The sequence below is a fragment of the Leuciscus leuciscus genome (assembly GCF_965113295.1).
Source record: "Leuciscus leuciscus genome assembly, chromosome: 16".
Lineage (NCBI taxonomy): Eukaryota > Metazoa > Chordata > Actinopteri > Cypriniformes > Leuciscidae > Leuciscus > Leuciscus leuciscus.
Genome location: NC_138740.1, coordinates 17,570,841 through 17,585,321, shown reverse-complemented (window position 1 = coordinate 17,585,321; position 14,481 = coordinate 17,570,841). Strand labels below are relative to the sequence as shown.

At 37.7% G+C, this 14,481-nt stretch overlaps 1 protein-coding gene across 2 annotated transcripts in view; it reads right to left on the bottom strand.

Moving 5' to 3' along the window:
* Positions 1–14,481, bottom strand: part of ssh2b (slingshot protein phosphatase 2b) — a 32,115-nt gene that overhangs the window by 3,264 nt on the left and 14,370 nt on the right. For both annotated transcript variants that reach the window (XM_082142148.1, XM_082142147.1), the window contains 12 exons: positions 8,603–8,721; positions 8,445–8,509; positions 7,157–7,278; positions 7,002–7,067; positions 6,836–6,901; positions 6,044–6,238; positions 5,221–5,314; positions 4,978–5,106; positions 4,845–4,891; positions 4,530–4,676; positions 3,340–3,540; positions 684–1,560 (listed from right to left, as the gene is read on the bottom strand). In XM_082142148.1, the coding sequence (XP_081998274.1) occupies positions 684–1,560; positions 3,340–3,540; positions 4,530–4,676; positions 4,845–4,891; positions 4,978–5,106; positions 5,221–5,314; positions 6,044–6,238; positions 6,836–6,901; positions 7,002–7,067; positions 7,157–7,278; positions 8,445–8,509; positions 8,603–8,721 (2,128 nt within the window). The remainder of the gene's footprint in view (positions 1–683; positions 1,561–3,339; positions 3,541–4,529; positions 4,677–4,844; positions 4,892–4,977; positions 5,107–5,220; positions 5,315–6,043; positions 6,239–6,835; positions 6,902–7,001; positions 7,068–7,156; positions 7,279–8,444; positions 8,510–8,602; positions 8,722–14,481) is intronic.

Here is a 14,481-nt window from a genome sequence, read left to right as displayed (position 1 = left end):
AACTCAAATGCAACTTCAGCAGATTGATCAACACCATGACAGATGAATGATCCCATGCAACATTTCTCATCAACAGTGGGTGGCAGTGTGGGGCATGAGACTTCACTCAAACATGGTTATGGTGAGACACGATATGAGAACGGATCCTGATTTTAATAAAGTTTGACACTTACTCTCTGGAACGTTATTGCCTTGCTGCAGGACGATAACATAATATTAAGACAGATACATTCAAAGATTTCTCCAGCTATCTAAATAAACATTTTAAGTCATTCATAGAGATTTATTTATTTTATTGATGGTTAACACTGTGCTTTTGTTTTTTTCTGCAAGTAAGAAATTAATTAAACTTAAAATTATAGAAATTATAGAATGGTAGCACATTAATGCATCATTATACTTTAAGTTTTGCTGATTCTTTTAACAGAAAAGCCCCCACAAAATGAAAATTCAGTCATCATTTACAGGTGACTGAACCTGTTGTTCCAAACCTGTAAAACTTTCCCCACTGACTTTCATTTTATGGACAGTATTTAAAACATCTTTACTTGTGTCCCACAGAAGAAAGCAAGTAGTACAGGTTTGGAATGACATGAGGGTGAGTAAACGATGACAGAATTTTCAATACTAATACGGGAAGTTTCAAACACTCCACAATCCCACCATTCTTCATTACCCCTTACCTTTTTCTGTTCCTCCTCTTTAATAGGGTTGTCAGGAAGTAGCCGTTTGGTCTCTACGCTCGGACTTTTGTCCCGAGGTACCTGCTGCGACGCCTGCTCAGAAGTCCCGCGGATCTGACCCTCCTGAGAAAGGCCCTGGAACTTCTCTCTGGCACTGAAGAAGTCAATGCGGTCTGTGCTTAGAGTGGAGGGAGGGGTGGTACATGTGGCACTGGGGTGGTGGTCTTCATCACTGCTGTGACTTAACCCCGCACAGTCCGTCTCCGTGTTAGGCACTTGCTGGCTGATATCCTGCAGCCCTGAGGAGTCCGGGGCCTCTGTGCATGGCTCAGGAGTCCTACTCCTAACGTTTATAGATGAGAGGACCTTTGGACTAGACTTCTCCAAAGGCACAAGATTGGACATCTCAGGCTGCTCAGGCAGTACTTGATTGGCCTTTGCATCTGAGAGAAGCCTGGGGGACGAAGGTGGGTGATGTACAGCAGCGGGAGGATGAGGACGACATAGTGAGACCGCCTCTGTAACGGTCACAGAGGTGACATCAGACCTGGCCTCTGGGACCACAGTGGCAGCCCTGGGTCTCGGGATGAAGGGGGTCTCTGTGGGTTCATGGAGGTTGTCGTCTGGGTTCCCCAGGCCGTTGTAAATGTGAGTATCTGACCAGGGTGTGGTATCAGGCACCGCCTGCTCCTTAACTCCAGTGGGTGTGAGAGTCTGCAGTAGCTCCTGTATCGAGGGTGACGTCTGGCCGAAGGTCTGGTTACGGGAATTGGAGCGTCCGAGAGACTGTGCAGCAGTGGCTTTACAGAGCGGCTCGTGGTGGTCCGACAGATCACTATCCGAGTGGGAACGCCACAACTTATTGTGTCTCTGTTTGCTAGAATGGAGAAAAGAAAAAGCTCGAGTAAACAAAACATGCAGGGAGTGGCAACAACCAATACAATCAAAAAGGAGGCATGTTACGATGTTACATTGTGTTTGGGCTAGTTTTAAGTGAGATCATCTGCTGTAAGTAACAACATGCCATTTTCATATTCTGTGTGTTTCACACTGCACAAACAGTTGATTATTGGTCATTGTAGTAAGGCCAGTAATTTCAGTGCATATCAAACTTTTGCATCTCTAAGATAACAAGTTTAACATATTTAGCCGTTTTTGAAGCAAAATGCTAATGAATCATAACACAGTTCTGCAGAAGAGCAACGAGTCACTCGCAACACATTTGTCTTATTTCACACCCTCTGCTCTAATCAGCTGAGCGACTATTGACTGTGACAGCACATTATTTACAGACTTACAGTACACATGACAGCTTGCGGTATCAGACAAGTCATGAAGAAATGTCAACTATGGTATAAATAACTACAACAAAATTCTAATTTGTTCATCTCAAACCATGGAAAACAGTATTTCTCTGGCTCTGCTGAAATAAAAGAGTATGCATTAATAGACATATTACTGTTTAAAAGTTTGGGGTCGGTCGCTTTTGAATGCTTTTGAAATAAGTCTCTTGTGCTCACCAAAGATGCATTCATTTGATCAAAAACACAGTAGAATAATTATTTTTGTGAAATATTATTACAATTTAAAATAATTGTGTTCTATATTAATATATTTTAAAATGTAATTTATTCCTGTGATGCAAAGCTGAATTTTCAGCAGCCATTTCTAGAGTCTTCAATCAGTGTCACATGATACTTTTCATTTTAATATGCTTTCTTTCTTCTTCTTCTTAATTTTCAATGTTTAATACAGTTGTGCTTTTTAATATTTTTGTGGAAACCGTGATATGGGTTTATTCAGGATTCTTTGATTAATAAAATGTTCAAAAGAACAGCATTTATTCGAAATAGAAATCTTTTGTAACATTTTAAATGTCTTACTGTCATATTTTGATCAATTTATGGCATCCTTGCTGAATAAAATAATGTATTTCCTAGAAAACAACAACTCCAAACTTTTGAACGGAAGTGTACTTTAAGTTTCATAAACCCAGATAATTTATGAAAACTAAGCTGCAAAAATGGGTCAGTCTGAAATAGTCACGATTGTGTTTTTTTTAACATATTATTGTTATGATTTTAAAATAAACATATTACCACCTAGTCGCCTACATTTACACATTCAGTATTCAGCAACATGACCCGCCACCATTGTGTATGTGACAAATAAAAGTTTGAACTGTTTTAACTGAATGGAAAGAATGGAAAAAATGATGTAAATATAAACTCCAGGGGAAAAATGTTACGAATGTGTATAATATGGATCCATCTTTGGATTGAGTGGTTTTGTCAGACCTTAAAAAAAAATTTGAATAACCCCATTCAGTAATTTTACAGGAAGTGCAAAGTGCATTGTGTTGCAAATGCATACCCACCCACACCAAAGCCCACATGCACAAACCTACAATCTCTGAGACGCAAGCACACGATCAAAGACGCTCAAGTTACTAAGTGGAATGTGGTCGAACAGCCACTGTAACTTCTCAAAGAAAACAATCAGAGCCCTATAATCAACTGTGTAAAGAACAGTGTCATTAACATGGAGGTGAACATGTCTACAGTCATTTAAGTGAGTGGCATACTTTACATGTTTAAATATTTGAATGCACACAGACATTTACTACTATTCACACACTTTCAAATGACATATTTACCTTGCCACCAGGATTCCCTGATACTCTTCCAGCTGTCTCATGAACGATGGATTGGGTTTGGTGACGGCCCGCCGCTCTTTAACATACTCAAAGGCCTGCTGCAGGTCCCATCCGTACTCCTTCATGGCATATGCGATCACAGTGGAGGCTGAACGACTGACGCCCATCTTGCAATGCACCAGACACTTCGCCCCTGCTTTCCTGTAGGTATCAGATTAGTCATGTTTAAAAAAAAAATGGATGTAGTGCTGCTAGTACATGTTGGTAAAGAAAAACTAAAACATAGGTTAACAATTAATTTGAATTAAGACTTTATCTGAAACCTAGAAACCTTTCTTCTGAAAGAAGAGACTTTGAACCTAAAACTACCATTCATTTATACAAATGCTGTGCTCACATTATATCAGAATGACCGTAATTTCGAGTTTCTGACTGAAAACTGTTCATACCTTGTCAAACCTGAATCTGATGAAAATTTTGACTTTTGATTTCTAAGTTCTTATTCATTTGGATTGTGAGCATTTGTATTATTCATTTGTTTCCTTGTATAAAATTCAGTAAAAACAAATTGTTGAAAAGAATTCTGATTGTGTCGTCATTTAAAAAAAGTCAGCAATTGCAGCAGTAACAGCTAGTTAGACACCTCAACATATTTTAATATGCCATTTTATTATAGACAGTGTTACAAGGTGTGCCATTTTGTTCTATTTTTCAAGTGCATATAAAGGATGGTAATAAGGGTTGCACAATATACTGAAAAATGCTTGCTCAATGTTAATTTTTTTTATACTTTACAATGTTGTGATGCCTAAATTAACTTGTAGCATTTTAAGCAAATATTTTTAATTTCAATATTGTATTAATATTTAATATAATAATGATTATAATCTTTGTATTAGTTATCGGTTATATTTTATCAGTATCATCCAGGTTTTTAATAGAGTTATATCCCTAGAATAATGTAGTGATAAAGTATTTTTCTCCCATTAACAACAAAACCATAGATGGATCCATTATGAGCATTACTAAAATGATTCAAAGTAGAATCTCAGGGGTGTCAACTCACAATTGTGGTAATTCTGACATAACAAACGTAGCAGAAGTAGTTTGAAACAACTTTATAACAATGACAGCTAGAACAGCAGTGCATTTTACTCCAAAGTGAGCATTAGGAGGCTATTCCCACTCACTTGGCTCTAGAAATGAACTTGTAAGTGTCATTCCAGTAAGCCAGCAAGTCTGTGACCTCTTCATCGTAAACCCGGATATTGTGGTACTCGAATAGCCCTGGAAAGAAGTTATCGATCTCCCGCGTCACATTAAGGATGTATTGCACCCTGATGGTAAACACAAAGACATAACCGAAAATCTGTTTAATCATTAACGCCAGGAACAGATTTCAAAGAGAATATAAAAGATAACAGGTTTATGGCTAAAACATCAAAGTATCTTCTACTTGCAGGCATGAGAGTGTTTTCAGAGACGAGGATGTCAACAAAACTCACCCGCTGTTTTGTAGTTCTTCCAGATTAGATGCATTCCATTCAGAACCCTATAATTAGGTACAATTCAAAAATGACTGATGGTACAACGTAACTGAAATGTATGATTAAAATGTGTGGGTGACATCACTCTCACCAGGTAAACATGCTCAAAAATCTCTGTGGGTCTGTCCATCTGCCCCAAGATGACGATCATCTCATTATCAATGTACTCCTTAAACTCCCGTAGGTTACACACCATCTGCATCTCCAGCTCCGTGCGGATCTAAACAGGAGTGTGTGTGCAGGTACAGCGTGAGCTGAGTACACATGAGAAGATTCTACAGAATTAATAAAGTCATCCAGGAAGGGATTTTTAGGATGTGTATTTGCATCATACATCTTTTGAGGTGACGTTCTCAAGGTCCTTTTGCATCATGATCTCTCTCAAGCGATTCTTGATGAGTCTCTCTGTTCTTTCTCGCTCAGTTGGCCTGGAGACACACACAAAAAAAACTTTCACAATTCTGTTGAAGCTTCAAAACCACTCAAAAGAAATAAAAAATTAAATGTTTTGTTCAAATCTAACACGCATCCACTAGTACAACTTTGCAGGCCAAATATATGATTAATGAATGGTATTTAGAAAAAAGTGTCTTATTTTAAAGTGCCTCTATTATGCTATTATAAAGGTTCCTAATTTTGTTTTGAGGGTCTCCTCCAATAGGGTTTCATGCATCCAGGGTCAAAAAACACTTTCTTTGCAGCATCCCCTCTTTTCTCAGTGTCTGAAATTGAATCAATGATTCAGTCTCTCTAAACCCCTCCTTTTCAAGAGCCTGCTCTGCTCTGATTGGTCAGATGGCACAATCTGTTGTGATTGATCTACTGCTTACAGTGCGTGTCAGAAACAAAATACCCATTACTCTAAATTAAATTTCAGCTCCAGAGGCTTCCTCAGTACCTGATATGAACAGTAACAATGGGGTTGGTTTTAGCGTATCAATTCAAGCCCGAGTCCAATAATGAAACATTGTCAGGTGCTTTGATCTTTGAAACTTTGCAGACCTTTTACATTCACAATCAGCTATATTACACACTACATGAAAGGTAGTATTCGAAAAAGCATACCAGGGCACTATAAAATATATATGAAGTCCCATGATGCATCAAAACGCTTCAATTCGCTCAAATTGCAGGACCACTGACAAATTAGTACTCACACATCAGAGAAGAGCACAGGCGAGTCTGCGCGGTGGGACTGCACGTCCTGCATGGCGTTCCACTCGTTGATGCGGGACTGATCTGAGGACATCTGGCTCTGGTAGTAGCTCACCCAGGTCAGGAAGAGGCTGCCGGGGAAGTAGTTATGACAGCGGGCCACTTCACAGGCCTTATGAAGAGACTGCAGGGCTGACCTGAGAAAAAGAGGTGCTCTATATCAAAACATGCCACCATATCAAGGTTGGACTGATACCAAAATTCTTTCTTAGGTACAATAATAGCCCAGTTTTGATATTAATCAAAACCTTAAGTAACAAATGAGGGTCAAGTGATTCAATAAATCAAGTTTAATGTCAAAGCACTCATATTAATCATTTGAATTTTTTCAAAATATATCATAATCACATATTAAATTAGATGCATACAATTATTTATTATATGCAAAAACAAAATGTTACTAAACTCTATTTGTAGTGCGCCTTTCATCCAATAAACACAATAATCTTTGTGCTTTGTTACTTTTGATATGGAACAAAGTCTCTGCTTTCAAATTCTGTACATTTTATCAATAAATTCAAACAATAAACGTCTTTTTGGTGCTCTTTAATGTGACGTGACAGATCACTCTGTCCGCCTCAATTCAAGCAAACGTGAACTAATAATTTCTTCCTCTTTACAACTAGTTACAGCACAAAATAAATATGAAAGCCTTAATGTCAAAAACAAATTTCAGTGCATCACTACTTAAAACTATATTTAATGAATCTCAAGAAGAAAAGAAAAGCACCCACCACATGGCTTGGACTGAGACCGGCTTGAATATGTGTATCCTATTATCTGTAGACACACTGAAACCCCTGTGAAGAAAACAGAGGGGTGAAACACTATCTGAACAACCTACAGTACAGGAGAATCAGATGTGCATTTGTCAGTTTTTAACAGATATGCCACACCTACCCGTCACCATCCAGGTGGATCCGTGTGTCACTCCACAGAGGAAGCACCATGCCTATGGAAAAGGAACTGCAACACCCCCCAAAAAATTACTTATTTGCCGTTAAAACATTTGATTGGTTTAACTTAACAGTACAAGCAACAGCACACACACAGACCTGTCCGAAGGGCTGAAGTCCATGCCCAGCACCACGCTCTCTTCTGTGTCCTGTCTACCATTAGTGGAGACCACCACCATGTAGCGGGTGCACTGGGGGAAGGTGCTCTCCAACCGCACAGCCTGTAGGGAAGGCAGAGAGTCCATTCAGAAAAACATTGTATCAATATATGAGCCTTTTAGCTTTTTATGGAATTTTTTTAAATACTTTTATTAAAGGCACACTATGCAAGATTTGTACCGTAATATAACAGCTTCGAAATAATTTCGATGGTAAACGAACTCGTAGTAGGGCGAATCATCCCGATAGCAAAAAAGAGTGGCGCCCCGAGAATCATGACTTGCTTTACGGCACGACGTCACATACATCAACAACATATGAAGCAGCCTATATGGAAGACACTAGCACACATTTCAGACGTGAATCATGGCAGAGTCGAAGAAGGAAACGAAGAAAGCGCGGTCAGAAGAGTGCAGAGACGGCTCTGCGTGAGTGGTATTTACGACAGTAACGTTAAATCCAAGTACTCTACAGCGACTCTAGGGGTCGCTGTTTGAGAAAAACAGAAACTGCATAGTGTGCTTTTGAGCAAGGATGCATTAAATTGATGAAAAAAAGGACAGTAGACATTTATAATGTTACAAAACATTTAAATAAACAAAAACAATTTTCTTTTCACAACTTAGACACAGTTTAAACTAAAATAATAAGGATCATGTGACACTGAAGACTGGATATATGACTGCTGAAAATTCAGCTTTGCCACATCACAGGAATAAATGACATTCTAAAATACATTCAAATAGAAAACAGTTATTTTCAATTGCAATAATATGCCACTATATTACAGCTCTTACTGTATTTTTGTATAATAGAGTTATACAAAATGCATTAGAGACTTCATTAGATCTTACCGAACCCAAACTGTTGATAGTGTATATATTTTTTATTTTGCCTTTTATTACATTAATTATTTTAACCTATACTGTAATGTTTTGTAGTGTTGTCACTGTATGAAAGTTGTAAGCTGTAACATTTACAATGTCAACCGCACAGCCTGCATCTAAAACAATATTTTAGATAAGCCTTTTAGCTTTTTAAAATGATTTACATCTTCCCGTCTTAGAATTCACTAAGGTTGCTGCAATGCATTTTGGTATTTTATTATCTATGACGCATTCATGCAGTGTGGCTTGATTTTTTCCACAACTGTATTGCCTACATGGGCAGCTCACTAGGTTTTGGTAGAGAGCTAGTAACTGTGTGTGAGATTGTGTGTGGAGCTCACCAGACGGATGTTGTCCTCTGGTCGCAGTAAAGTGAACATGGTCTGCAGGTGCTGCTGAAGGTCCCCTGCACAAAGAGAGTAAAATCGTTCATTAATCATAAATGGTCATAAGCTTTTTATTTCCTTGTTTGCATGTGTTGTCTACTGGATGCCCATACCTGCATGTTTGCTGCGCTGTCCTGTAATTCTGGAGGAGCAGGATGAGGAAGAGGAGGAGCCATTCCCACGTGGAAGAAAAAGGGCAGCACCTTTCACTGTTAGAAAGCTCTCACTGATGCTGAGGTCAGAGAAAGAGACAGAAATAGAGATCATGTGTATTACTACATTACTGTTTAAAAGTTTGGGGTCAGTAAGATTTTTTTTAAATAAATAAATACTTTTATTCACCAAGCAAATGTTTCTTGAGCACCCAATCAGTATATGAAAATGATTTCTGAGTGAGTGTGTACTAAATAAGTTAATGAAAATGAAGAGTGAATTTGGACACTAATGGCCCAGGTATACTTCGTTTTCTACGTTACACTCCGTCTTGCGTACAGTTGAGTGCACGTGCCTCTGGCCGTGAGCACGGAAAGACATGTTCGGCGCGTGCGCACTATCTAGTCTTAGATTTCAAGTGCTCAAATCACTCGCACGTGTACTGTTGTTCGCACATGTGCTGTTGTTCGCGCACACCGTCCGCACAGACACTAAAATTGAGCTGAACGCGGACAGTGCGAACGGATGTCCACGGACCCTCCTGATGGTGAAAATTACGTCTCGGAAACAATGCGCGGACTGTAGCAGAACCCGGACAGCCGAAGTATACTTTTGCGCCTGAAGTGCTGCAGATGGGAGACCCTCTTCTAGTGAGATGTGGGGATTTATTAGGCCCAATTCTCAATTCGAATGGGTTTTCTCAAGTAGCTAGCCATTGAATTAACATTGTTTGTAAATTCATTATTTAGGTGCATTATGGGAATGAATGAGTACACTAAATCAGTAACATCCATTATGGTTTGGGACACCACTACAAATGGCTGTCCCCTTAAAATGTGCATTAATGGTTTAGGACACAGCCCTGGTCTCTAACTATGAATTAGTGCCTTTCTTCAATGTGATTTTTTTTTTCTTTCTCCCATTATTTCATCCATCAGGTGAAAATCATAAGTCTAACTGCATACTGCGTAATTTGTATATTTACATTTCTGAAATTCATTACTTGGACACAGTCGCCTGATAACAGATCACTCTAAACTGTAATATAGACACATGCATTTTCTGTAAAGCTGCTTTGAAACTATTTGTATTGTGAAAAGCGCTATACAAATAAATGAGAATTGAATTGAATTGAACTTCTTAAGTACTTAAGCGCTCCTGGGATGTGTGTCAAGACTTTTTGGGTGGAATACAATGGACTTATTGAACAATGTTTCTCTCTTTTTCATTTCCTTAAAAACGCAGAAAGCTTGTTTAGCTCTAATTAATCACAATGAATAGCAAAGAGCATTAAAACGGTCGGCAAAGTCACTCCAAAGGGAATTTCTCTCTATATCAGTAAGCACTGTTTCTGAACTCCCTAAAACACCTTGATTATAGTCTTGAGTTTTCTTCCGGAAGCATACATCACAATATTCCTCATGTAAATTATTCCTTCCCAAGGCATTCGGGAAAAAAAGAGGCCAGGCCTGGTTGAGTTGCGTTAGTCGTGAGTTGAAACTTGCGATTATGGTAAGGGGTGTGACATTTACAAAACACGCTCAAAGCAGTTGACCTATCACAACACCCTGGTCCAGCTGACCAATCAGAGCACACTGCGATTTTCGGAAGAAAGGGCTTCATAGAGAGAGAAACTAGTGTTACAGACAGACTGGGAGAAGTAAAAATGTTAAATATATGAAGAATAAGGTGTCTTTGAACATTCAAGCTTGAAAACCTATTGTAAACCCCAAAAACAAAATCAAGACTATGTAAAGGGCATAACATGGCCACTTTAAATAATGTGGGTGCACTTCCCAGAGGTTACTTTCAGACATTTTAAATACTATTTGCCGGCACTAAGAAATTAATTTCATTTTTAAATTAGCCATCTTAACTGTGTCTATCATGTGAAAGAAACACCGTTATTTCTATCTTTTCTATGAATGTCTCTGATGCGTTTTAAATCCTGAGTGGAACATGAGACACTGAGTTCAGTAGGGAATATGGGAGGACTCCTTTTTGAAAGCATTAGCTCACACATCGAACTCTCTGTCCAGGACGCAAACAAGAACACTCTGTTCCCCATCACTGCGACAGCTGGGGGATCTGTGTGTGCGAGTTTCTGTTCTTTGAATAATACCAAGCAACATATCTCCTTCCAATCAATGACATTCAGACTATGCAGACTGTAAAACAAGAGCGATTGTGAATCGCAGAGAGAGCAGAGAAGTGAGAGAAGCACAGATTCATTTGTGTGTGTGCGTCTGCTTTTGAGTCATGTGCATAACCATATGTCTTTTTACGAGGGTGTTATTGTGTGTCGGCTCAAAAAACGTGAGAATGAAGTATTATGGGAGTGTACATGTGACTTTGTGTGTGTCTATTGTCTAAAGTATGTTGTATCTCTTCAATGATCTGTTGTTAATCATGAACCTGTTACTTTATTTTTTTATTACTACTATAAAGGAGTGTTTCTAATAGGATTTTTTTTGCAGCATATTTGGGCTTAAGAGCTTTCTAAATAAAACTAACTCAATACATTCTGTGCTATAAATGTTTCTGTGCTACAAAAATGTATTTTAAACAAAAGTTTGTATGACTAGTCAGTAATTTGAATGATTAAAAGGGAAATTTTACACTTTACAATAAGGCTTCATTTGTTAACATTAGTTAACTACATCAGTTAACATGCTTTATAAACATATTGTTAGTTTATGTTAGTCAATGCATTAACTAATGTTAACAAGAATGTATTATTGTAATGTGTAACCGTTATTTACTATATCATTATTTATGCACCCACATGTCAGTTTATGATAGTTTTACGATACACTGCAAGTCATACAGTAATCCAGTGTGATGAACAGATCAAAATTAAAGTCGCTTTTCAAGTTCCCACCATTGTAGCTCTTAGATGTCATCTGCACTTCCACATATTCACACTTTTCTTTTTGTTCAAATACAATACAGGGATTACATGCGGACACCAGAGTGGAAAAAATGGAAGTTGAGACAGATCTTTTCTTACGTATTGTTAAGAGTGAAACAGATTATCATAGAGGAAACAAATGTAGGGAGGTCAAGAAGATCACCAGAAGATGAACTTAAGACATTTTGATTAAAAACTATGAGGTACAATTTTTTTTTACAAATAAATAAATGGATGAATCATTCACAATAAAATCATTTAGAAAATAAATGCCGACTTGATATTTCTGATTGTTCATCACACAAACATACCGTATGGCTTCTGAAAACTGGAATACATTTATTTTTTGTGATCCATAGACAAAAAGGTATACAGGTTTGGAACAACATGAGGGTGAGTTAATAATGACCGAATTTTCATTTCTAGGTGATTTATTTCTTCATTTTTTTAATATTGGTTTCAAAAAGTACACTAAAGCCCTATTCGGACAGGACTAGTTTGAATTACAATTTTTATCACCCGACATCTGTGATTCGGACTAAACTGACATCTCAGTGTTTATTACAGAGGTGGAAGTGTGTGTTTTCTAAACGTGGGCATTAGAGAAGATCATCTGCTGTGTTTGCATAAAGTATAGGATTTGTTTATGAATTATTTATCGATCTTTTATTTATTATTAAAACCCTCTTTAAATAAACTTCATATAAGTTTATAGAAGTGGCTGTTTATAATTAACCACATAAGTGAGCAGAGATGTCTAGACAAGTACCTGACGGTGATATTAAAACGGGCAGTCTTTGCAGCTTAATAAATCTATTTATTAATTTTATAATTCTATTTCGTTTGACACCATGTTGAAATGGAATGAAAGCATGCGGAAGATTGATGCACAAATGGTAGCTCAGGTAGGTAAAAAAAAAAACATGAGGGAAAGCGTTAGTATAATACCATATCGGCAATCACAGACATTCGTAATTCGGGCGGGATTTGATTTCTCAGAGGACCATTGAGTTTGCCGAAAAACAGTAGGTAATTTGCTCAGAAATTTTCACAGAGGTTGTGTGAGAAAAACAGACATGGCATATTCAGACGGGATTAAAGTCACAAAGTACGTTTGAGAAACACAAATTTCTCTAATGTCCCCCTCGAGCTGGACATAATAACCTACAGTTGAGAGCAATCTGAGTCGATTCAATAAGGAAGTTCCCAGTTAAATCCCAAAAATCCTTCTACTCTTGAAAACATTTTTCACAATGTACAACTATTCACTGAATACCCACCACAGTAACTAACAAACTCAAGAGAAGCATACAAATAAAGTGGCAGATTTACAGCGGTCAAGAACTGTCCAACCACACTTCAATCTACGGTTGACTGTCTCCTCGCACTGTACACTGAAATAATAACACACATGGTTTCATTCAAGCAGTGGTTTGTGTGTTACAGCAGAAAAAGGGGAAAGACAGAAAGAAGAGATGACAAACGTGTAGGCTAATGCAGAACCGAACACTTCATCAACGTCTCTATTGACAGCATCAAGTTTGAGTCATTATTGAAACCAGCTGCATGGGTGTTACTCTCCACGTACATTTCTGAATCCGTTGATTTATATAAATCGAGAGAGTCTGCATAATCAAAAGAATGTTTCTGAGAGAGTTTGTTTATTCTAAATGCTTTAAAGGGATAGTTCACTCAAAAATGAAAACACAAATGAAAATCTTTTTGATGAAATCAGAGCTTTCTGTCCCTCCATTGACAGCTACACAACTACCACTTTGATGCTTAGAAAAGTTTATAAACAGATCGTAAAACTAATCCATATGAATTGAGACGTTTAGTCCAAATTTTCTGAAGAGACACGATCGCTTTATATGATGAACAGATTGAATTTAGGCTTTTAATCACATAAACATTCATCGACTCACACATCAGTTGTGGTAAACAGAAGCTCAAGCATGTTCTCTTGACGTGCGAGAACCAATGAGATTCATTCTTGTGTTACGCAGCACGTTTGAGCTTCAGCAAGAACCAATGAGGTTCGTTCTCGCCTAAATTAAATATGTTTATCATATAAAGCAATCAAGTCTTTTCAGAAAATTTTGACTAAACTGCTCAATTCATATTGTTTAATTTTACGATCTCTTAACTTTTTGAAGCGTCAAAGTGGGACAGAAAGCTCTCAGATTTCATTAAAAAGATCTTCATTTGTGTTTCGAAGATGAACGAAAGTCTTACGGGTTTGGAACGACATGAGGGTGGAGTAAATGATGACAGAATTTTCATTTTTGTGTGAACTAACCCTTTAAAACATTCAAAACATGTCAATGTTGTACAGTATATGTAAAGACAAAAAAGGCCACATCTTAGATCACACTTTGTAATGATGCTTAATTTACACATAAATCACTGTTAAAATGTAATGATGCGTCTGCACTGGTACAGTACCATATTTTCACACTTAACGAGATTGTGTGGTCTGCAGCATGCTTGAATGGAACGTTCTGTTTCTGCATAATGATAAAAACGTGTGCGCGGCAAGGACTTCCTGTTTACTGAGGACAGGAAGATGGTGTGTGAGTGAGGTAAGGTGTAAAACTATACTTTGTTTTGACTCCCTCAATCGCCATGCGACACGAATACATGCATATTTACTAGTTAGATAAACTAAACAACAGTTTTCAGTCATGACATCAACGATAAAGAGCTCAATGGCAGGACTCCAGACAAAAAAATTAACTAAGGATCCATTGGCTCCAATTTTTTTTTAAGTGCCCCAAATTTTTTTTATTTTGTTATGTGTTGTCACATCTGCCCTCCTTTTACAGAATAATCATTTTCATCCATCTTGTGGATGTCCTGGGAACTAAGATTCACTTAAAGTAGGAACTGAATTGCTTTTCCAACTTGAGAACTACACGCAGCTAAAAA